The sequence below is a fragment of the Vigna unguiculata genome, chromosome 9 (assembly GCF_004118075.2).
Source record: "Vigna unguiculata cultivar IT97K-499-35 chromosome 9, ASM411807v1, whole genome shotgun sequence".
In the NCBI taxonomy this organism is placed as follows: domain Eukaryota; kingdom Viridiplantae; phylum Streptophyta; class Magnoliopsida; order Fabales; family Fabaceae; genus Vigna; species Vigna unguiculata.
Genome location: NC_040287.1, coordinates 35,522,505 through 35,545,050, shown reverse-complemented (window position 1 = coordinate 35,545,050; position 22,546 = coordinate 35,522,505). Strand labels below are relative to the sequence as shown.

The 22,546-nt window shown below is 34.3% G+C and overlaps 2 protein-coding genes across 2 annotated transcripts; both read right to left on the bottom strand.

The window, feature by feature from the left end:
* Window positions 1-2,724: 2,724 nt before the first annotated feature.
* Window positions 2,725-11,947, bottom strand: LOC114164861. The gene is made up of 7 exons (XM_028049632.1): window positions 11,634-11,947; window positions 11,352-11,544; window positions 9,955-10,041; window positions 8,793-9,185; window positions 7,040-7,202; window positions 3,491-3,843; window positions 2,725-3,398 (listed from the first exon to the last, which is right to left on the bottom strand). The coding sequence occupies exons 1-7, from the start codon at window positions 11,693-11,695 to the stop codon at window positions 2,898-2,900; spliced, it is 1,752 nt and encodes a 583-aa protein (XP_027905433.1). The 5' UTR covers window positions 11,696-11,947; the 3' UTR covers window positions 2,725-2,897.
* Window positions 11,948-13,839: 1,892 nt separating this feature from the next.
* LOC114163164 (NADPH--cytochrome P450 reductase) lies at window positions 13,840-22,015 on the bottom strand. The gene is made up of 18 exons (XM_028047297.1): window positions 21,459-22,015; window positions 20,574-20,633; window positions 20,298-20,374; window positions 20,144-20,201; window positions 19,937-20,023; window positions 19,825-19,861; window positions 19,183-19,252; window positions 18,852-19,046; window positions 18,678-18,770; window positions 17,704-17,929; window positions 17,427-17,510; window positions 17,177-17,328; window positions 16,993-17,089; window positions 16,671-16,820; window positions 15,801-15,878; window positions 15,600-15,722; window positions 15,409-15,522; window positions 13,840-14,306 (listed from the first exon to the last, which is right to left on the bottom strand). The coding sequence occupies exons 1-18, from the start codon at window positions 21,750-21,752 to the stop codon at window positions 14,226-14,228; spliced, it is 2,076 nt and encodes a 691-aa protein (XP_027903098.1). The 5' UTR covers window positions 21,753-22,015; the 3' UTR covers window positions 13,840-14,225.
* Window positions 22,016-22,546: the final 531 nt, after the last annotated feature.

Sequence of the window (22,546 nt, the reverse complement as noted above, 5' to 3'; positions counted from 1 at the left end):
CTCTTTGGTGCACACTTCTTAAACTCCTTTCGAGTTTGTTTGCCAACGATGCAACCTTCACAAGTTTTATCAGGAACATGAATCAGTGGCAGTCCACTTACTAACTTCTTGCTGCTTAATTGACCCAAACTCTTGAAGTTTAGGTGCCCGAATCTGTAGTGCCAAAGCCATCCTTCCTCTTCAACATTCATTGATGCTAGACACTGGATAGCTGTTGCATTGAGGTTGATCTTAAAAGTTCTGTTTCGTGACAGTGGAGTTCTAAGAATCAACCTTTGTTGTCCATCATACACCTCTATGTGATTTTTCTGCATTGACATAGTATAACCCTTCTCCAGTAATTGTCCCAAACTTAACAGATTATTCTTCATGTTGGGAACATACAACACATCACTCATGTAAGCAATTTTACCATCCTTTCGAGTGATCATAACTTTGCCAACTCCTTCTGCTGTTATTGTGCTGTTGTCCGCGAATCTGACACTGCTTCTTACGCTTGGGTCAAGATCTATCAGCCACTCTCTCCTCCCTGTCATGTGGTTGGAACATCCTGTGTCCAAATACCAACAGGACTCGTCTTCTCCACTGTTTGTTGTGACCATTAACAACACATGATCAGATTCACTATCACTCTCGTCTTGGGCAAGATGTGCTTCATCACCTTTCTTGTTCTTCTTGCTTGAACTGTTGTGCCAACATTCATAGGAATAATGGCCAAACTTATCACACGTATAGCACTGTACCTTCCTTTTGTCATATGGTTTCTTGCCTCTACCTCTGCCATGTCTTCCTCCTCCTCTGGTACCATCATTTTGGCTAGTTCCAGATTCATCCACTGACTGCTCAGAATATTCTCCAAATCTGCCTCCACTCCTGCCACCCCGTGATCTCGCTCTTCCTCTTCTACCACCACGTCCTCGAAAACGTTGATTATCAACCCTAGTACTGAAGGCTTGATCAGTACTTTTCTCACTGTTCTTTCTTTCAATCAGCCGCTGCTCATGAGCTTCCAAAGAATTTTGCAATTCTTCAAGACTCATTGTCGTAAGATCCTTGCACTCTTCAATGGCGACAACGATGTGATCATACTGGGGTGTAAGTGTTCGAAGGATTTTAGCCACAACCTTACTGTTCTTCACAGGTTCATCACAGGCTCTCATGGAATTGACCAAAACTTGCAACCTTCCAAGATAGTCTGCAACTGATTCTTGATCTTTCATGCACAGTAATTCATACTGTCGCTGCAGGGACTGTAGTTTAACTGCCTTAATTTTTCCAGCATTACCATATGTGTCTTGTAAGATGTTCCATATCTCCTTGGATGTTGTGGCTTTTGAGATTTTCTGGAAAACAGTGGCAGATACACACTGGTGCAGTAACATCCGAGCTTTGCAATCCAGCCTTCGACTCTCCTTGTATGCATTTTTTGTTTCATCTGTAGCATTCTTGGCTGGTTCTTGCAGTCCTTTCTTTACGATATCATCCACCTCCTGGAAACCAAGAATGGCTTCCATCTTGACACACCAATCACCATAACTTGTGCCATCGAACACAGGTAAGTTGCCAGAAATCACGCCTCCAGCAGCCATGAAGCTAATACACGCAGCAAGCTTCTATCACACTAAGCCACACCCTCAGATCCTCCGGGGTCGGAAGGGCTCTTGATACCACTGTTAGCAGAGAGAGATGCAGAGAAGAGTATAATGCATACACTGATAGAGAGTAAGAGAAATTAGAATGTATTTCTCATATCACAGAAGGTGGAAGATACAGAGTATTTATACAGAAACAGAAACGGAAACGGAAACGGAAACGCAACAGAAGCTATTAACTGCCACACTTAATGCAGTTATTACAGTTATGATATTTTGAGTTACAATAACAACAATATGATTATATGATACTCATTCTTATTTGAGATAAATTGAAATTCAAGGTCCTTCTTTTGTTTTAGATTAAGCATAAAAATTTCATCTCCCTATATTCTAGATCCTTTTGTTTTTAGCTTAAGCATCTTCTGTGGTAGCTCTTATCTCCATTATACAGAAAATGCATGTTGCATAAGTATGAAAATGATTTCAATAAACAGAATACGAGAGAGTGTTCATGTGCATAATCCTAAACTATTCAAGCAAATCTGAAAAAACTTGAAAAGCAAACGATCTATATACTCACAATAATTTACAAGTACCAAACGATATCCAGAATAATATGTGTGAATATAAACCCACATTAAATCTAGGTTAACTTTTTTTAAAATGACTAGATCTCTTGGTGAGTTCTCTAAAAAAATAACTATATCTTTCTAAAGTTTCGTTTATATACCTCACACTTCATTAAGAAGTACATGTAAGAAAAATTAACATTTATTTGAATAAGGGGTTAGGATAGTGTAAGAGTTGCTTCATAATTATTTTAAAAATTAAGATAGGAAAGTTTGAAAACACCCCACAATAAAAAAAAAAAAAAAAAAACTACTTATGGATGTTTTAGGAAAAATACAGCTATTAAATATATATGCATCCAATTTTTACAATTCTTGAACGAAAAACTTTCTATTTCCAATGTAATAGCGCCAGTCTTATTTTGCAAAGCTTTAAAAATTCTGAAAAATTATATACTTTAATGAGAAGGATACATGTACCATCAATCTCTTATTTGAAATTTAAAAAATTAAATCTAAAGCAAGTGATTACAAAAATATATCTTCTAGAAATCATTTAGTAAATCATGAAAATTTGCAGGTCGTCAAAATATATTTACTACTAAGCAAATTTTTCTTCAAAAACATTACATTATACTGATGTGCTACAAATTCCTACAAGAACTTCAATTTCATCAAAACTTTAGAATTCAATCGAAAAAAAAAAAACTACTCATTTTCACAAACTAATCACTCAACGTTCTCCATCAGTTTTTACCACCTTGGCACTTTGGCTGCCTTCATCTTGTACGGGCAAATTTACATTTTTGTCATTCATGTTTTGATTGTTTGAACTTTCATTAATTGAAGTTTTCTTCTTGTCTTGATTAGAATTTAAGCTTCCCTTGTCAAGGTTGCTATTCTCAGTAGCATTCTTAACACTTCCTTGGTCTTCGCACACCACTGCATTTGCTTTAGTAGCACTTGGTTGTTTTTCATCTGCGACTGGATTTGCTTTATCTTTCAAAGTTTCCTCTCCATTACTAATAGGCACGATCTTCGCTTGACCTATATCTAATCTTCCCTTCTCTAAGTCGTTATTGACCTGGCTTCCAATAGTAACTTTAGGAGGTTCATTTTCTTGTGTCTGATCTTTCGGTCTGGAACTGGGATCGGAAGCTCTAAACTCTTTCGTGGAATTAGCATCTTGCTCCGATGGAACTTTACCAGCAGCTAAAGGTGTAACCGGTTTGTTCTGTTGAGAGAATATAAATAAAGTGAGTGAATTTTCAATTTGTCAAACTATTGCATAATGCAAGAGATTTGCAATTTATAGTGTAAATGAACCTTTGGGTCAGAAGGCAAATTGGTTGAAACGGATGTTCTTGTCAAAGAGCTCACTGCAGGCTTAGTGTCTATGTTGTGTTTTACTGGAGCAATTTTTAACTGTGATACAGTATTTGTTGAAGGTGAATCAATTCTTGTCCCAGGAGCAGCTGTGGTAGATTTTAGCACAGGATTTGAAATTATGTTACCCTTGGAGACTAGTTTTTCATCTACTAATTTAGGTTTTACATGAGAATCAGATCCCAACAAAGAAGCTTGCTGAGATGGCTGTTGAGGTGGTACGAAACTACTGGCAACCTTCTCCACAGTATTTCTAATCTGCACTTGATTTTTAACTGATGTGGATGTCTTAGCTGCAACCATATATAAAACGAGGTTATTCAAATGCCTTGCGTAAGATTGAAAAATAACATTACTAGAACAATAAACTATAAGTAACATTACTAGAAGATTGATCAGTCTTACATGTAATGTTCAAGTAATAAACTTAATAAAACAGGGAGAACTACTAATGTGAGAATGGAAAGAATTATCAAAATAAATTAGAGATTGAAATGAATAGTTTAGACCATACAAATCGTATTTGTGACTATGTAACTTTCGTTTAAACGTTGGGGTTACAATTTTTCACTGAAAGAGTTTTCTAGAATATTCTTAATATATTCCTTGAACATTCAAAATAAAATACAGTGCTTGACAATAGGGAAATTTTAAAAGCTTAAGGACAAAATATGTTATTAAAGAAGTAAATTTTAGAAGACACTAAAATTTCAATGTTACGTTATTTTTCAGTCATTGTTAGTCAATATTTCCTTCATCAACATCAACAGTCTTTTTTAGTTAAGTCAAACGCTAATCTTTCCTTGTTTTTCCATTTCATCTATTGTTTCTTGTTTCTTTTCTTGAATCGAAACTATAATGAGTCATTCCATGATTATTCTTGAGTTTCTTGGATTGAACATGTTAGATCTTCCACATCCCATAGACGACCGTATCAACTACTAAATAAAACATCCTCCTCCTTTGGAGAAACCAAGACTAGAAGTTCCAGCCCCAAACATTTTCTCCTCCCCATCGTTCAACCCATTGGATTGGTTTCCTTCTCAATCCTCACTTCCATTTTATTACCTGAATCTGAGTTTTCTTTTCAATCTGCAACCCAAAAGGTGGTCATCACAGTGGCAACCTGCATATTTTCCTCTGTTTTCCTTTTATGTTGCTTCTCCATCTGGCTATTGGCTCATCAGTTTCTTCCTCCATATTCTTTGTAAATGTTTCTCTTATTCCCAGTAATCTCTTACTCCGCAGATTCACAACACTTCTCACAGGATTGACAGGAAATTTTGTTCTTGCCATTATCAAAAAGGTGGTTGTTCTCAGTTTCTTTTGTTTCCTCAATGTTTTTTTCTGCACGGCCTGATTCTGATTCTTGATGTCTAGATTTGTTTCTGTTTCTGGTTCATTAAGGGATGTTTTCCCCAGCATGATGTTCCTTGCTTTCCTCCGTATCAACCATAGGTGTTCTCCCAATCCTCTTAGCAACCCCAAAACAACCCATCAGACTCATTTCTGCCACGATGATTCTTGATCCCAAGAACTTCATTTTTGCTTCTATTTTCAGATTTCTGGTCCAGAATTCCAATTAGTTGTTTTTGCCGGATTTCTACTTTCTCCTAATTCTTGTAACTTTCTTATATTTTTTTCTTGCTAGTTCTCTCCAAACCTTTATCTTGTTATGCTTTCTTCCACCCAAGATTCGTTATCTTTGCTCCCAGTTCTTATGACCAAAATCATACTTCAGTTAGTATATTTTGACCAGCAGTTTCACAAATGTCCACCAGGCTGCCCTCAGATGGTTCCATCTCCATGTTAGCCACCAGCTCAGAACATGAGCTCTGGAAGAGCTTTCACTGGCTTTGATAGTTTCTCTTCTTCATATGCACTATTGGCTTCAAAATCATTGCTCAAACCACCAATAAGCCTATTTTCCATCAAATGTTGGAATCATCTTCAAAAACCAGTACCCACAGCTCCAAGATAAAAATACTAGCTGATAGAAATTCGATACTACTTAGAAAGAAAAGAATAAGGGAGTTCTCCTGCATATAATGCCTAACTAGCAGAACTTTGAGGGTCTATGCGTTCTATTGACCAGACGCCTCAGTTCTCTCGCATATCACAAGACAATCTCTGTTTCAACCTTCCCTCTTATCTATAGACAATTTGCCTTAATTCCTCTCTATCTCAGCCCAACAAACTAACATATATCAACAACTTCCTAACTCTCTAAATCTCTCACTAATACTATAAACTAAAATGTATTAAAAGACCAAATAAACATTATTATTTGATAGTATTGAGAGATGGCAGAAGGAAGATAGTATTGATGGTATAGAGAGATTATATTTATAAACACGGGAAGCTTGCGAAGACCATTAAATGAAATTATAGAAGGCAAGATACATATATCCCTTGAATTGGTGAATTTGTACCCCAACTAAGTCATACTCAAGCTATTTGGCTATCCCACTCCAGCCATGAAATGCAAGAAGTCCACCAACAAAATGGTGATTGATAGCAATGCACTAATTCAACGTCACTCTGAATCTGTGCTTTTATATTAGAAAATTGCTTCGTTGTATTAAATAGTGCTAGATAATCTAAAAATAGTCATACTTTTAGGGGGGAGGTGACACAGGCAATACATTAATTAAGTTCGTGGTCTTTTAGGTTAAAACAAACATTTCAAATCACATTTGCATCTTGCCATTCATCTGAAAGATCATGAACATTTCAAACCACACTGGCAAATAATATTCATAATCACAGTACACAACATGAAACAGGGGACTATAACCAGTCCCATGGAAAGTGCGTAATTAACTAGTGTTTCTCTGATTAGGCACTAAACGTGTCTACAGTTATCAATGAGAATCATCCTAAAATAAATTTAAGAATCACCTAAAATTGATTTGAGAGTTGTAGAACTTTGAGAGTCAGTTCAGGATTTACAATTTGTTTGGAACCAATGATTTAGAAGAGGAAGAACTGGGTTGGGAACATAAGACACTTCCCAAGAAAATATTATCGCATTTGGAACAGTGAACAGAGACAAAGAAAAAGAAGAAAAATGTTGTGCAGATAGCAAAGAAATCGAGCTCTATTTTACAGAGAGAAAGGTGAGAAGAGGGGAGAGTTTGATGTAATGACCAAAATATCATAATGTTGATTTTATGTTTAGCGTAAAGGCAAAAATGTTATTTGAGATGAGTATATTTTCTTTATTCTTTCCTTTCTATCTAACCAAATAAGGGGAGATGGAGCAGTTTATTTGTTTCTTCTTATTCTCTTAACCCAAACAACCTAAAATACCAACACAGTTTTTCTCTTCTCTCTTATTTCTTTCCTCCCTACTTCTCACATCCAAACAAATGGATGGAGAAAATAGGAGGTAAAATGGAGCAAAATCAATGGACAAATATAGAAAATCCGAATTTAACTAATATGAAGATACATAAAAATAAACAGAAAAAGGTCCAGTACAATTACCAGGATCTGACAATCCAGGAGCAGTTAACTTTTTGAATGGCATATCAAGGGCTAAAGATAAAGAGTGTCGGGTTGCCAGTTGTTCAGCAGCAGTATATTGTGTGCTGGTTGATATGGTTCCAGAATTGACAGTGCCATCTTTCTTTCGTAAAATGCTCCACCTCTGCAAACAATTGTAGTTAACCCATGAGAATTAAATAAAACAAAAAGTAAATAACAAAGGGTAAAATGGTACGGTGCTTAAATCACATGAATATTCAAAAAGATACAAAGTAAAATGGTCCTTTTCTGCAAGTGTTAGGATAACCTATGCCAATATGTAGAATATAAAGTAAATAACAGTAAAGGTGAACAGGACTGGATCAGTTATCAAATGACATTAATATTCATAAAAATAATCAGTACACAAAAGGATACACAGATTCATCCATTACAACTAAAAATATTACAAATGAGAAGTTCTTGATAGAGTTGGACGTGAAAAAATTCATTAATGGGATTTGAACCTAGAAAAACAAGGTGATAAGCAGACATGTTACATGGATAGAGGATAACAAATAAAAATAGACTCAGTGCCATAAGTCTTGTATTACAATCAAACATAGCTGACAACTTTCGTTTTTCCTTTACCATTTTAGAAGGGATGACACACCAAAAAAAGGCCAGTTTTCAACAGGCCCAACTTCAACAGCTGCATAATCAAGCTAAAGTATCCTCTCCCAATAATAAATTTAATGGGTATAAATCTGCTATGGTAGATAAGGGTATCAGATTTCAACTAACTAAAGACCATTCTTTGCATCCACAGATCAAGCATATCAATGGAATAACAAATATTATGGCCTCCTATCAATAGGTAACTCATCGCTACTTAATTTGTTAATTTTACAATTCAGAATTAAGGTCTAAATCCTACAAAATCAACTTGTAAGATAAGAATTGTCAAGACTAGCAATGATGTGGGATCTCAACACATTGTCGCATACCTGATTAAACATCTAGAGTGTGGAAATATGCAAGTGCTCCAATAACAACATCCCTTATGCCTGGCAATTGACATCTATTGTGTGTACAAATATGAGTGACCCATTAATGGAATTAAGACAGACTTTGATAACAAATCAGAACCTAAGCTTAGGACATAACTCAATCCCAAAAACTAACTAATAATGTGAGGACTGCCTAAGCCTAAAAGGGACAGCATTGTTCATATATGATATATCTCCATTCAATGTGGAATCTCAACAAATCCCTCAAACGCAAAACTGCAGCATAGATAAATGTGGGCGGTTCAACAACAAATCTAAGATGGGTTTTAATAAAATTAAAATTTGGGATTAAAACTAGCTTGCAATACAAGAGTTACTCAAGCCTTATAAGGACAATATTGGTTATATTTTTTGTCGATGTGGGATCTCAACTAGTTAATGTAAAACAAAATATTTTTAATAAATATTCACATTTTAACAAATTGAGTGTTTTGAAATAGTCCAGAATAGAGGATGAACTTTTGATGAACTCATCACAGAACAAGCACAAGCACGAGATTAAACCCCCTAAAATCCCAAGAATCAAACAATAATTTTAAGCTGTTAATTTTGGATTTTACGAAAAAATAACACCGGTTTTCAAATGTAATGACATATCATTCATACAATGAATCTTAGTGTCTGTCTTTTACGAACTACCAATGAAATAGTCACATAATTACTAAGAGAACTGGTATTATAAATTTTTTTGATTTGAAAACCACCTGTGCTAACTGTGTAGGACTTCTCTTAATAGGAAAGTTGTCTCCTTTTGCCATGGTTGCCCAATTCCCTTCGCCCCATCTCTGAACAGCAGCTCGTAGTTGTATGTCCTCTTCCTCTGACCATGTTTTCCGTTTTCTTTTGGACGCCAAATTACCACCAACTAACCCCTTAGATTCGATACCATCTGTTGGTGGTACAGGGTGCGTTGGCAATGTTTGTCTCTGAACAGTGACTGGAAAAACAATGTTTGTCCCTTGCATCAAATTAGAGGGTTGTGAACTTTCAATAAGAGTTCTAGATGAATGGCAAACTGGAACATTTATAGTCAATGGAGCCTCGATTGTTGAGCTACTAGGGGCAGAGTCACTGAGTGTGCGAGAAGCAATCATTACCTGATGAATAAAAATTCCCAAAAACAGGCGGTTCAAAATTGAATATCAAGAAAAAACACAATTTAAAGTTTAAACAATGGACCGTAAAGAGAACTCAATTATTCTTCACTACATGGTACAGTCTACATAGATGAATCAACATCATTGAATACTACAAAATACCAAATTTTCAATAAAATTTAAAGGCTTTTTATTGTTTCCCTCTAATAAATTTTTAGGTCTTCCCCTATCAATTTTTAATCAAAAAAACTTTAACTAGTTCTAGTTTTCTCAATGCAGACTCCACTGGTCTTCTCACATGACCTAACCACCTTTGGGGAGTTTTCCTATCATCTTCTTTACAGGTGCTACATCAACTTCCTCTCATATACATTCCATTCCTAATCCTGTGTTTTTTTTTTTTGTATATTCATTCTCACTTTACTACATCTATTTGTTGCTCTTACTGGCACTTTACTGCCTACCATTCACAACCACACAGCATTATAGTTCTTATAGTGAGTCGTCTAGTGAAGGCAAGCTAACTTGCAATCATGTATTTACTGATAAAATTATTTTTGTTACTATAAGTAGAAATCTCCCCTACAATCAGAATGAAATTAGTAAAATTTACACTTGTGATTCCAGCCATATCCTTATCCAGCAGCATAAGGCACAAGACCCGTTTTGTTGATAGTTGTTGATGAATCTAACAAACAATAATTATACAACTACCCAATGCATAAGATATTGAGATAAAATGTGTAATAACTAGGGCAAGCACATGTACCTTCACACATGCAGCCGCCTCTGATGCAGATTCCACACTAACAGGAGGTAATGCTTCTAGCTCACACTCCAAGTCACTGTCATCATCCTGGAAATGAGGCTCCAAATAAATATGAACATATCTAACACTAATCCAAAACCCTAAGCAGAAAAATCCAGTAAAATATGGTAATACAGCATGTTGTGAAAAACTAATCTGGGATAGAAATTTGAATAGTAAAGGATACTCCACTAATATAATCATTAGTGGAGTGACTATTTAGTCATTGTCAGTCATCTGAGTTTGTCAATCTGACCCATAAAGGAACTCATGGTAATATTTATGAATTAAAATTAAGCCAGTACCTTCTACCCGGATTTTCATGTACTCTAATAATATTGGCTATTTGTATTTGGACACACGTCTATAAGGCCGAAGATAGGAGACGCTGTAAAACATGATTGCACTCAGGACTTCTAAATCATAAACACAATGATCTTGCACTTGTATATTATAAAGTAACCAAACTTCATTCTTCCTTATTTAGCACCAACTAGAATCATCATATTGCAAAAGTAACCACAAAACAGTCACAAGGAACTTCGATGCTGACACATGACCGAAAACCCTTTTGAAAATGAATGACCAGCAAATTCACCATGAATGCACAAAATTGTACTGAGATGGACATACATAGCATCTGTGTACTTGTTTGTAAAAATAGCTTCATTAAGGACTTATTGAATAGAGCTACATTTGGATATACAGAGAAGACAAACTGAAATAAGTTTTTCACAAGTTAATTAACTCATGTATAAGTTTAATATGTTACAGGAAGAAGATTAATTCAATTTACATTCTTATTTTGGTGGTTCTTTTTAAGAGTTCCTAAATATGAAGATTAATTCAATTTACATTTTTATTTTGGTGGTTCTTTTTAAGAGTTCCTAAATATTGATCGTGTACGCACTTACGTTTAAGTGAGTTGTTTCTATACTTGAAAGAGGGAGAACAACCAAACTGTTCTCATACAAACTATAGCTATTTTCAAGAGTTATCATGGACATTTTATAAGTTCTACCAAACTATCCATTCTACAAAAGTCAATGTTCTTTCCATTACTAAAAAGTATCTCCCTGTCAAACACACACTAATCTAGCTTAGGGTTTGACAGACACCAAATAGGTGGACATCCCAACCAGGTTGAGTCAAACTCAAGCACTTTGATTAAGCAACATAGTCTCTCCCATCTCCCCAACTCGCCATCCATATCAACCGAAGTTGGGTCTATGTTGTAAGATAAGTTCCAAAAAGTTGTAAACAAGTTCTTTCAAACCTACCCTAAACTAATGTGCAAAAGATATTTCACCTAATAACATATTAGCATATCAAAGAAATTTCAAGAGTATTATACTGACCAGAGGTTCAGCCCCAACTTCAAAATTTTCCGACAAAGAATGCCGATAGGCCAAATGCCGCCACAGCATTTGATATTCCCTAACATTAGAAATCCCAGTTGCGCTTTTCTTCACCAACTCGCTCCAATCAATCTTTGGCTTAGCGTAATGCGCAACTTCTTGAAGTAGAGTGAACACTGTAGTTGGGTCGTACCTGCACAAAATCCCAAATCGTTTGAAGTATTTGAAGTCGCAACACAGAATTACAAACAAAATTATAAACTTAAATAAATAAATAAATACCTTTGCATCAGCGCCACAGCATCTTTTTCTGTAAAAGACACTTTGGTCTTCTTCTCCGACATTGCCGTGTCTTAGTAGAAGCAGAAAAAAAGAGTGAAAAAGAAAAACAATCCCTAGCAACAGATAGATGAAACAGAAGGGAACTGCAGAGATGTTGATGGAAGAAGAAGAAGAAGAAGAAGTGTGCAGGAGAAAAATGGAGATTGAGAAACTGTGTCTACTGATTGAATACTTATAGAGATGATTCCCTTCTTGACTGGAATCATGGGGACCGATAATAAGAAATTAAGAGGTGGAAAAGAAGACAGAACAAGAATACAAAATCATTGGTGTTACTTTATTTATGGAACTATATTAGCAAAAGTTGAGTGAAAAAAAAATGCTTCAATTAGTACATATTAGCAATATTCTTTGACGAAAAATAATTATTTCCCAACTTGTCTGAGTACTTTATTGACATGGTATAGAAAAACAAAATTAATCTTATTCATTAATAATAGGTATATGAAAGTATGTATGTTATGGAAAACAGATGTGAATTAATAAAAATATATGATTACATTAAAAATGTTATTTGTTACTCTTTAAAAGGGTTCTAAGTTGTTGATAAGTATTTATTAAGACTCATTTTGATCTTTAATATTTTAAATAATAATTTTGGTTATTTACAGTTTAGATGAAATGAAAATGAAAACAGTCCTTTCAAATTTGTTACTATCTTCAATTTTTGAACTGTTTTAATACTTACTCAATAATCTATATAATGGTATATGAAAATTAAGAAAGCACATCCTTGAGAGAAGATTTATACATAAAAATGTGTGCATTATATTCCTCGTGTGAGTTTTATGGCTCTCTTGGTTTGAAAATAAGTTTATATGCAAACAAATCTAATAAAACAAGTTTCATATTTTGAATTGATCAAATAGATTTTGAAAATATTAAAGCCATGATCAATTTTAAAAACTAAAAGAGATTTTAAAAATATCATTGAAATCTTAATACAGAATATCGAAATGTTATATAAATATGTATAAATCGTTATGATTAGAAAATAAATGTAATTTTTGAAATGTCAACATACTATTAAATATTTTTTTATTTTATATACATAACTCTATTATCAAATCTAGAGTTTCAATTTTTCACAATATACTATATTGGCATTACTTGATATTGTCCACAAATGAAAACGTTCTTTCTTTAGTTGACGTGTTTTAAGACGTTTATTTTAACTCATATCGGACATATTCTGTCTTTATTATAAATGAAATCCCACATTTAAAATCATAAAAAATAGTAAAGTCATGATAATTAATATTTTAAAGTGTTTACCTCTCAATATTTGTCATCAACATAATCCAAAAATTTGTATTTATAATTTGTTTTCACACATGAAACTAGTTCCTAATGATAAATTAGTTATTTTAGTGTATATATATATAAATAAATAAAAAGATTATTATATTTGTTATACACATTTTTTAAGTTTATCGTTTAATAAATAATTATTACCAATTTTACCATTTAAGTACTATTTTTAAAATTTAACTTTTTTTAATTCAATCATTCTTTTTTAAATTTAACTATTTAACACATTTTAAGTATTATTTTAACTAAAATAGCTATTTATAATAAAATATCATTACAAAATAAACAAAAACTATATTCCATAAAAATATAAAAAAATTATATTTACTTATTTTAGGTAATATAAGCCATTCATAAAGGTAAATGCATGACCTAGTAATTCCTGATCTAGGTAAAAGTTTAATTAAAGAAAAGCAACTCATTAAAAAATATGCTATTAAGTTTTAACAATCTTATTTGAGAAATTAAAATTGTAACTTAATCTTTTAGACCAATTGTTTTCATCTATATGCAGAAATTACATGGATCTCAACTGACTACTCGTCAAATGCTTAAATTTAGAAGAAAACAAACAAGATGTTAGTTTCTAGTTTTACTTGTCTTTCAATCTCATATGACATTAAATTATTCTCCCACTCGTTGGATCATCCCATTGGATTGAAGAAACTTAAACGTTTAAGTATTTGTTAAGAGATCCAGTCTTAGTTTTTGAAATTCCCCAACACACAGCAAACTTATAACATTATTAAAATATTATGGCACCAGTAATATCAAGATCTTGATATATTACATTCAACCTTTTTAAATAAATTGTGTTCAACACAAGAACATAATATCCTCTGCATTAAAAAAACAAGTTTCATTAATAAAAAATAATTATTCGTTACGAATTTCTACACTTAAATGATACACAATCATCCACTGTAACCTCTATGTGTTGACCGATTTCTGAGACTAACCATCAGAGTCCCCCTAAAATTAATCCTAGTTTAGAGGGATCCATCCAACCTATCATAAGATAATGTAAAGACAATAGAAAGAAAAAGGGCAAATGTCCAGAAAAGCATTTCTTCTCAAGGAAACCTGATAAGCCTCCACTGTCGGTTCCTAAATTTCCGTAAAGGCAGCTACTAATCTCAAAAATATCCTCCAGCCAATCTTGAATTTTGCATACCAAATAGCAAGGATACCACAATCAAAACAGACGAACAACAAGAAAAATCACCATACATCTCTAAGGTAACGTCCGTCCGTCTGGAGTTTTTTCACTATAGCTTCAGCTTTTGTTGAGTCCACGTTTTCCTGTAATTCAATGCAGAAACGAAGTTTTTAAGAAAGTTTCATTACATAGGTATGGAGTGTATATTCTAGTGAAAAAAAGAAATCATCAGAACTATAGCATTTCTAAATAAAAGTTCTGAAAAAGATTTAAAAAGAAATAATTTAGAGACGAAAATTTACATTGTCGAGTCTCTTCATACACTAAACACAACATAAATGTAAATGTAGACAGAGTGTAACCAAGCATGCAAGAATCAGCATACGATTATGGCTCTCTCACACCCACTCAAGTTGTGAAAGGTAAAGTCGAGTCTAAAAATAGGAAAGAAGAAAAAACTAATGATATCAATACATTCATAAGGTTAGAATGAAGTCGATAATGATTTTCCAAATTGATATTTTAAAACCCTTCCAGGTTGGAAGAGAGAGTTCCTCCAAATGGCACTGAAAAACAAAATTGAGGCATTAAGTAGGGGAATCAACCCGTTTTTAAAATAAGCTAAACAATATTTTTTCCAAATAATAACTTTTGTAAAAAAAGAATAGCAACGTTACTATTTATTTGTCAACCAATTTCTTCAATAATATTGCACAAAAAATAGTCCATAATTTTCTCTCTACCATTGGATGTGGTAAGGAGAACTTACAATAATTTTTTTAATCACAAGCACAAAGGCACAAAAGTTCACATCCTCACAAACACAAGAATGTTAAAATCCCCCACATTTGAAATACTAAACACCCCAGAAATACTATAATAAACTCAATAGAAGAAAAGAGCAGAACAAAGAAAAAACGAAGTCAATGTAACAAATAGCTTTGGCTCCATTGAAAAATTCAAATATGCTAATTCAGCACCAAATTTTTCGAAAATCCAACCAAATTCTGTGTTTGTAATACAAACGAAAAGGCTTAAAAATTAGTCACACCTCTCCTATCACATAAATATATTATTATACTCACTGCTTAGCAATATAATTATTGGCATCTGTTCCTGGTGAAGAGACAAAAGCAATAGATAGAAAAGCTTCTTTTATTTTCTCATACTAGTTTGGCTAAGTTCGTTGAAAATCAATACTCAAGTATTTTGTAAAAGGGAGGGAGGATGAAAGATAATCAGCACCTGCTCCTGGACAATGGAATGAAGAGTTCGATGAACATCTCTGGCCATGCCCTTGGCATCACCACAGACGTAAAGATAACCTCCTTGAGAAATCAAACTCCACAGGTGCGCAGCCTGCACGTATAAAATTAATGCAGGTAATAATTTGTCCAGTTTCATTTGATACCTACTAAGCTGCTATTTGTACTTACTTTGTCCATCATCTTGTGTTGAACATATTCCTTTTCAGCCCCCTCTCTAGAGAATGCAACTATCAATTCTGAAAGAGAACCTTGTTCCACAAAATTCTTTAGCTCATCCTCATAAATGAAATCCTATATAAACAACATAATTGGAAAATCAAAAATTGCTCTGAAAACCCATTTAAAAAGCACAAAGAGAAATTAATTTACCATTTGACGATTTCTACATCCAAAGAAGAGTAATGCAGGGCCAAGTTGAACACCATCCTCTTTGAGAGCATATCTTTCCTGGTAAATCAAAGATAGAGTGAGTAAGCATTTAGAAGTATAGGTCTCTAATAATTCAGTTTCACCTGAACTTTCATTTATGAAATGGATTGGACAACAATTTTTAAATTTTTGGTATAGTGTTGTTAGACGTCACGGGCTTAGGCCTATCTTTTTGTACTTTCTTATTTATAAATGCATAACCCTATTTGTTCTATACACATTAAGGATTCAACCTGTGTCTCTCTCTCTTTTATTTTAACAAGGGTAAACTAGGTTTTTACAACAAACTAGATACCTGTTCGCAAATGATGTGAATTTTCTGCTTTAAAAAAAATCCTTAAAAGATACACCTTAAAAGAGCACTATGAAAAAAAATAAACAATTTGGATTTGGAAAAGTAATCCACTTTTGTTTCATTTGACAAGCACAACTTTCTAGCCTCTTGTTAAAAGCAGATTTTCACCTTCAGCTGTGACTTGAAAGCAATTTAGCCATGTATCTTCAAGAAACTAAAATAATTTCATTTTTAAGTGCTTATCGCTTTAGTTAATTCCACAACACAGCAAAAGAGCTCAAAAAGACAGAAAAGTGGATCTTTCCAGCTGAAACAAAATAAAGAATAAGGTGCTTTGAATTTTAGTTCATACTCGTAGTTGATTATTACATAAGTACTTATTTGATACCTATGTTTCTTTTTATATTCAATTCAACTGTTCAACCACCATCCCTTCTTCATTCTATATAGTTGTTTTCTAGCAACCTTACTTTTATAATAATTGCAAAAATACACACATAACATATTTCACAAACCTGTAAAAATCCCCTGAAAGGTGCAAGACCGGTACCAGGTCCAACCATAATAACAGGTACTGAATGATCAACTGGAAGCTTGAAATTTGATGGCCTAATAAAAATAGGAGCCGAGCTACAGTCTTGACTTTTTTCTAAGGGAATAGCATTCTGATAATTCATAAGAGATTTAAGTTAGAAACAAAATGAAAATTTTGGGTAATGCACCCCTCAGGAAAGAAATCAGAATCACAAACACAATTAGTTGAGAGCAGCGAGTCCAAGAAGTTAAAAAAGAGGACCATGTGATTGCACGAGAAGTGTATAAATTGCATGTTGATACCTTCATCCAAGTTGAACATACACCTTTGTGAATTCTACCAGTGGGAGTTGGACCATACACCAAAGCACAAGTTACATGTACCCTTTGAGGAGCAAACCTGGATAATCAAGTAATACAGTATTATTTGTTCGCCAATTATCTTATAAGGGTCCATTTGATACTTTAAATGAGATATGATAACTACCTAGGAGAGGATGAAATAGAATAATAACGAGGCTGTAAACGAGGGGCTATTGCAGCAAAAAAAACACCAAGAGGAGGTTTTGCTGATGGAAACTCGGCCATCACCTCAATGAGACTCCTCTGGCTTCCAACCACCCATTTGGAGTACTCATCCTGAAAACGAAAATTTGAAAATCATCATCAAAAGAGGAAGGGGAAAAAAATAAATTGTGTCAGTAAAAAAATGACAAACAGGAGTACAGAATTTTTACCTTCCCCTGAGGAGATGAAAGGAACTTTAATCTTTCTGCTTGGCTAGGTTCAGAGGCATGAGCAGCTAATGCAACTAAAGCAGCCTGGAATAGAAGCACGTGTAATTATTTCTTTATTTTCATTTATATAAAACAAGCACAAATCCCTATTGAATCACACTCTTATAAGCAGTAAAACCAAACAAGTACAAATTTCTATTGGATCAAACCCAAACAAGTACAAGATACAAAAATAAAAAGAAATTGTAAGCACATAAAGAGAAGATAATATTAAAACCTTTCGTGGGGGGTTCAAGAGATCAGCATAACGTGCTAATGCAGTTCGCAGTGAGCAAGGGCCAGGGAAAGGAGGTAGGAGAGAACCACCTAGGGAAGTGCCATCCTCCTTGTCTGTGTGAAGAGAAAAAAATAAATCTAAATTCTGACCCAACAACTTCCCAGTTTCTTCAACAGTTTCATTGCAGTTCTCAGCATAAACACCCACATGGTCTCCAGTTTCATATCTGGGAAATATCACGCAAAAGCCATCAACAGATTTATTGATTACTTTAAGGTAATTGGAACAGGATATTCAATTTGCCATCTAGTTAAGCATGAGAAAACCTCAATCCATAAAGAGAAATGTTGACAACACACTTTCAACAAATTTTTCCCTATTGTCTGAAATTTCTTAGAAATTACAAAATTATGTGAAACTCGTTCCATATTTAATGAACCTCCCTTGTGATTTTGAAGGTTTCAACAAATTTTAAACAATGAGAATTTTGAGAGGAGTATGCTAGAGATTTCATGATAACTCTGCCAATATTTATGAGAAACGCCATGCATTTCACATCAGATATGTTTGAACAGATCAAAATCATTAACAATAACTTCATCAGAAAATCTCACCCTCAATTTCATAGTCTTCCCGTTTGGGGAAGAGTGGGGAAAATTGGATATCGGACAAGCTTTCATTACTCTATATCTCTATTTACTAATCAAAAAAACATTTAATATTTCGTAAGAATTATAAACAAGTACAAAACCTTATACCAAAACTCAATAACATAATATAATCCAGCAGGACTCGATTATTTTGAATAATAATTAGATAAAAGTTTAAACATATATACAATATTTACTAGCATAACGTATTTGAAGCCTATATAAAACAAATTAGTAATAATTGACCGATGCAATTGTTCTACATTTTCTTATTTACCAAGAAAAAATGATACGGTTATTCATCAGGAAGTATAACTAACTTACGTTATGCCCGTCCCTGATACATCAAATTCCAAATGTATGCAAGAACGATCAGACACAGGTTTGTGAAGCTCCTTTTGTACAGCAACATTCACCCTTCAAGAAATGAAACAATAGGGTTGTTTAACAGACTGAACTAGTAAGAACAACATTATCAGTGTATAAAATTCCAAGCACCTGCAAGGATGATGAATATCAAACACAGCATTCCCATTTGCCACGGTTGAGTGATTATCATAGTTTGATGTTGCAGTGGGATCATGAATCACCACTCGGTATTCAAGAATAGCAGCTGTATAGGGGGTAGAGACAGTATTAGCATCATCCTCATCTCTGAGCAACTGATCCAACTCAGGCCATAAACTTTCTTTCCTGTAAACCCAAGACAACTCATGGTGTTTGAAATGTCCAAAAAGTAGTACACATATTTTTCACAATTTTATGGGTAGCAACAATATAATTAATAGCTAGATAGCAGTGATGAGAGGAATCAGAGGACTATCGTTACCAGGCAGAAAAATCATCTTCAATGGATTGGTCATCGTCACCTAATCCAAGTGCAACTAGACGCTTTGCACCTGCAGCGAACAGAACTATGTAAGAATATATCTATTAAAAGTCAATAACTACTTTAATTCCATTCTCAAGTCTAATTTACAAACTTCAGAACTTTATTAGAACGTGGTTTTACTAATATACATCTCACTTCAAAGGACTAAAACAAATCTGCAGAAATAAATAACTTAATATTACAGCGTTTTCCTAGATTGTAAACAACCAAGTAACATAATTCCACCAGTACTTCCTAGTTTGTAATAAGATTGACTAATAAATGACTTATTCTGAAAGTTTGATTCAAACATTATACACCCATTAGACTTTTTGAAAGGCTTATCAAATACATTGAATCTAACAATGTAAGGCACCATTCGACTAAGCCAAGAGAAAAAGAAAGTAGCACTAGTACATTACCTTTACAGTTAAGGAGGACAAAATTAAAGGAAACAAAATTCAAAAGCACACAAATGACAAAAATGACGAGATGTATAAGGCAACTTAGCTTTGACAAACGGCAATGATTCTATGCAATCATAACGAGGCAGATAACCAATTTAATACTTTCGAAAATACAGGAGATGGAACTACACACCTTGTTCAGCAAGATCTTCATCCACAACTTTACCTATCTGTATCAGAAAAACATAATAGAATCAAATGATGAATTTTTTTTGTTAAATAAAAATAAAATCATCTGATTTTACCTTATTAAAATGTTCGTATTGTCTGTTACCTAGGCCAAAAACTCCATATGTGAGTTTTTCAAGCCAGGTTCCCTTCTCATCTTTCCCCTAAAATTAATGTCCAGTGAAACATAGAATCATTTTATGTAGGCCATGTGAATAATGAAAATGCGAGGAGAGAGCAAGGCCTAAGATGTAGGATTTACTTAAAGTGAAGTAACTACAAACCTCAGTAAACCATTTGTAGAATCTTGCAGCATTGTCTGTTGGTTCTCCATCCCCATAACTGTCATGTCAAGTCAAAATGCATCATATTCACCACACATTTCAATAAATCAAAAAATAAATACATTTCATCCATTTTTATGTACATCAATCTTACGTTGCCAGCATGAAAAATACAAGACTCTCTTTCTTCAGCTTCTCCTCGTATAGATCATCATCAGCTGCATAGTCATCCTAGTTCAAATTAAATAGACATCAGACATTAGCCAAACTTAAATTTTAAAATTAAAATTCTTAACTTTCTGTACAATTTCACCATAAGTTTTCTAGAACTCTCCTAGTAAAAAATCAAACATTTAAAATAAGATGTTTGACCCATATATCTATAACCAGAATGTAGACAATGCCAAAACTTCCTTTCAATCCCACATACCAGGTCAACAACTTTGACAGCCGCTTTTTCATACCTTGCCTTGATCTCATCTGCCAACGCCTGTAATTAAAAATAAATATTAGAAAAATGCAGCAATCATACAAAATTGGAACATAACTTCCTTCAGATTTAAAGCTGCGGTTGTCCCAGGGGTAACCATTTCAAGCATTATAGAAAAGAGGAAGTAAGCATCATCTATACACAAATTATATTTGAAAAACATGTTACAGTTACAGGAGGGACAGCTAGCCAAGAAAAGAGGCACGAAAGTTCAGGATTTGCTTCACCTAAGAGAGGCGTCAACAAAATAGGAGGAAAACATAAGTGTTAGATTATTTTGAACTCATTTCCCGTACTAATTACTACAAGGCACAGAACTCATAGTTTTCGACAACTTCACACTATCCAACGTCACAGAAATTGCGGCACGATTTAGGATTTTCCACAGGTATCAATAAATAGAAAGGCACGCCATGCAGGGTGAGGCACTGTCAGCTCATCACCGTAGCCACGCCTTTTAACTATCACGGCGAACTATCAAATTGACACTAAAATGTAAGAAGAACACGACATCATTCCTCGCTCCTTGGCGTTTTCAATAACAAAATGAACACAGTCACATCTAACAAAAATCTAGCCAAACAATACGCGCCATCACAAATATCATCATTATCATAACTTATGATTAACCAAGTCATCGCACAAGTCAAAACTACAATATCTACTCCATTCATCAAACTTAAATACGCAGCACGAGAAAATCACAATCATTCTTTACACGAAGAATATTCCTATTCTATTTTAAAGATCCATAACATTCGATTGAATTCTCCTTGATCCAGCAGATTGAAAGAAAAAACACAGCAATGAAGAGAGAAATATAACCTTCGCAAAGCCTTCAGCAGTACCGGTCTGAGTACCGAAGAAAATGGTGACCTTAGTCTTGCCGGCGGCAACGTCAACTTCCTCCTCCTCCTCCATCAATAACCCCTTCGGCACAACCAGCGGCTTCACCTCCTTGCTCCGATCCGAAGATTTCTTCCAGAAAAACACTAGAAGACCGATTACGACCGCGGCGGAGGTGGTGGCGATGAGAAGCAGCGAATCCGAAACGGAATCTCCGAGAGAAACGCCGAGGAACGACTCAACGGCGCGCACCAAATCGGAATTGGAAGCCATCGCGTCCACAACTCAATCAAATTCGGAGCACAGTGCGGGAGGTGAAGGAGACAGTGACGAGTGCCTGCGTGATCGCGTGAGAACTAAACCAGTAACGACAGAAACCTAACAGGCACCGGTAGTTGTAGTGAAAGACTCTAGGAGAGAGAGAGAGGGAGGGGTTGGGTGCAGTGGTGAAAAGAAGAGAGAGGAAAGGACCCAGGAAGAGCTAAACCAGACAGAAACCTTGGGCCACTTTCAATCGATGTCAATGGGTTTACTTTTCGGTTTGTGGGAATTTGCAACTTTGCCAAACGATACTGATAATTAAAGCGCGAGATATCGCGGCGCCCGCGTTGACAACGACCCCCAAAAGCTCCTTTTGTGTTTCTTTCCCGTTTCTTACTTCCCTCCCTGCTTTTACTGTTACTTTATCTTTAAAGATCTCGCGAGAAAATAAATCAGCAACACAAATAGTGCAAATGCAATATTAACAATTATTTTTGTATCATTTATACCGTACTTTTCTGGCTTTTACTATTATTATTACATGAGTTTAACATATGCACGTCCATTAATTATTTCCTTCTTATACATCCGTTTTTGTTTGATTGGACTAAGGTTGGAGTGAAAGAGGAAATAAAGGAAGATATAGAGAAAGAGAATTAAAAGTAAGGTTCTTTATTGAGAAGCTATGATCCACAAATACAAAATTATGATCCACGGATATTATTATTGTATCAGATTTGATACGTATTAATACGTTAATATATTATTTTGAAAAATGATATCATACGATACTTTATATATTTATA

Coding starts and splice junctions, on each gene's coding strand:
- LOC114164861 (XM_028049632.1), bottom strand. CDS start 11,695: ATGTCGGAGAAGAAGACCAAAGTGTCTTTTACAGAAAAAGATGCTGTG. Junction 10,042..11,351: donor AAGTTGGGGCTGAACCTCTG/GTCAGTATAATA, acceptor CCTCATTTCCAG/GATGATGACAGTGACTTGGA. Junction 3,399..3,490: donor ATTTGCCTTCTGACCCAAAG/GTTCATTTACAC, acceptor TTCTCTCAACAG/AACAAACCGGTTACACCTTT.
- LOC114163164 (XM_028047297.1), bottom strand. CDS start 21,752: ATGGCTTCCAATTCCGATTTGGTGCGCGCCGTTGAGTCGTTCCTCGGC. Junction 18,771..18,851: donor GATATTCATCATCCTTGCAG/GTGCTTGGAATT, acceptor CATTTCTTGAAG/GGTGAATGTTGCTGTACAAA. Junction 17,329..17,426: donor TTTCATCTCCTCAGGGGAAG/GTAAAAATTCTG, acceptor TTTCGTTTTCAG/GATGAGTACTCCAAATGGGT.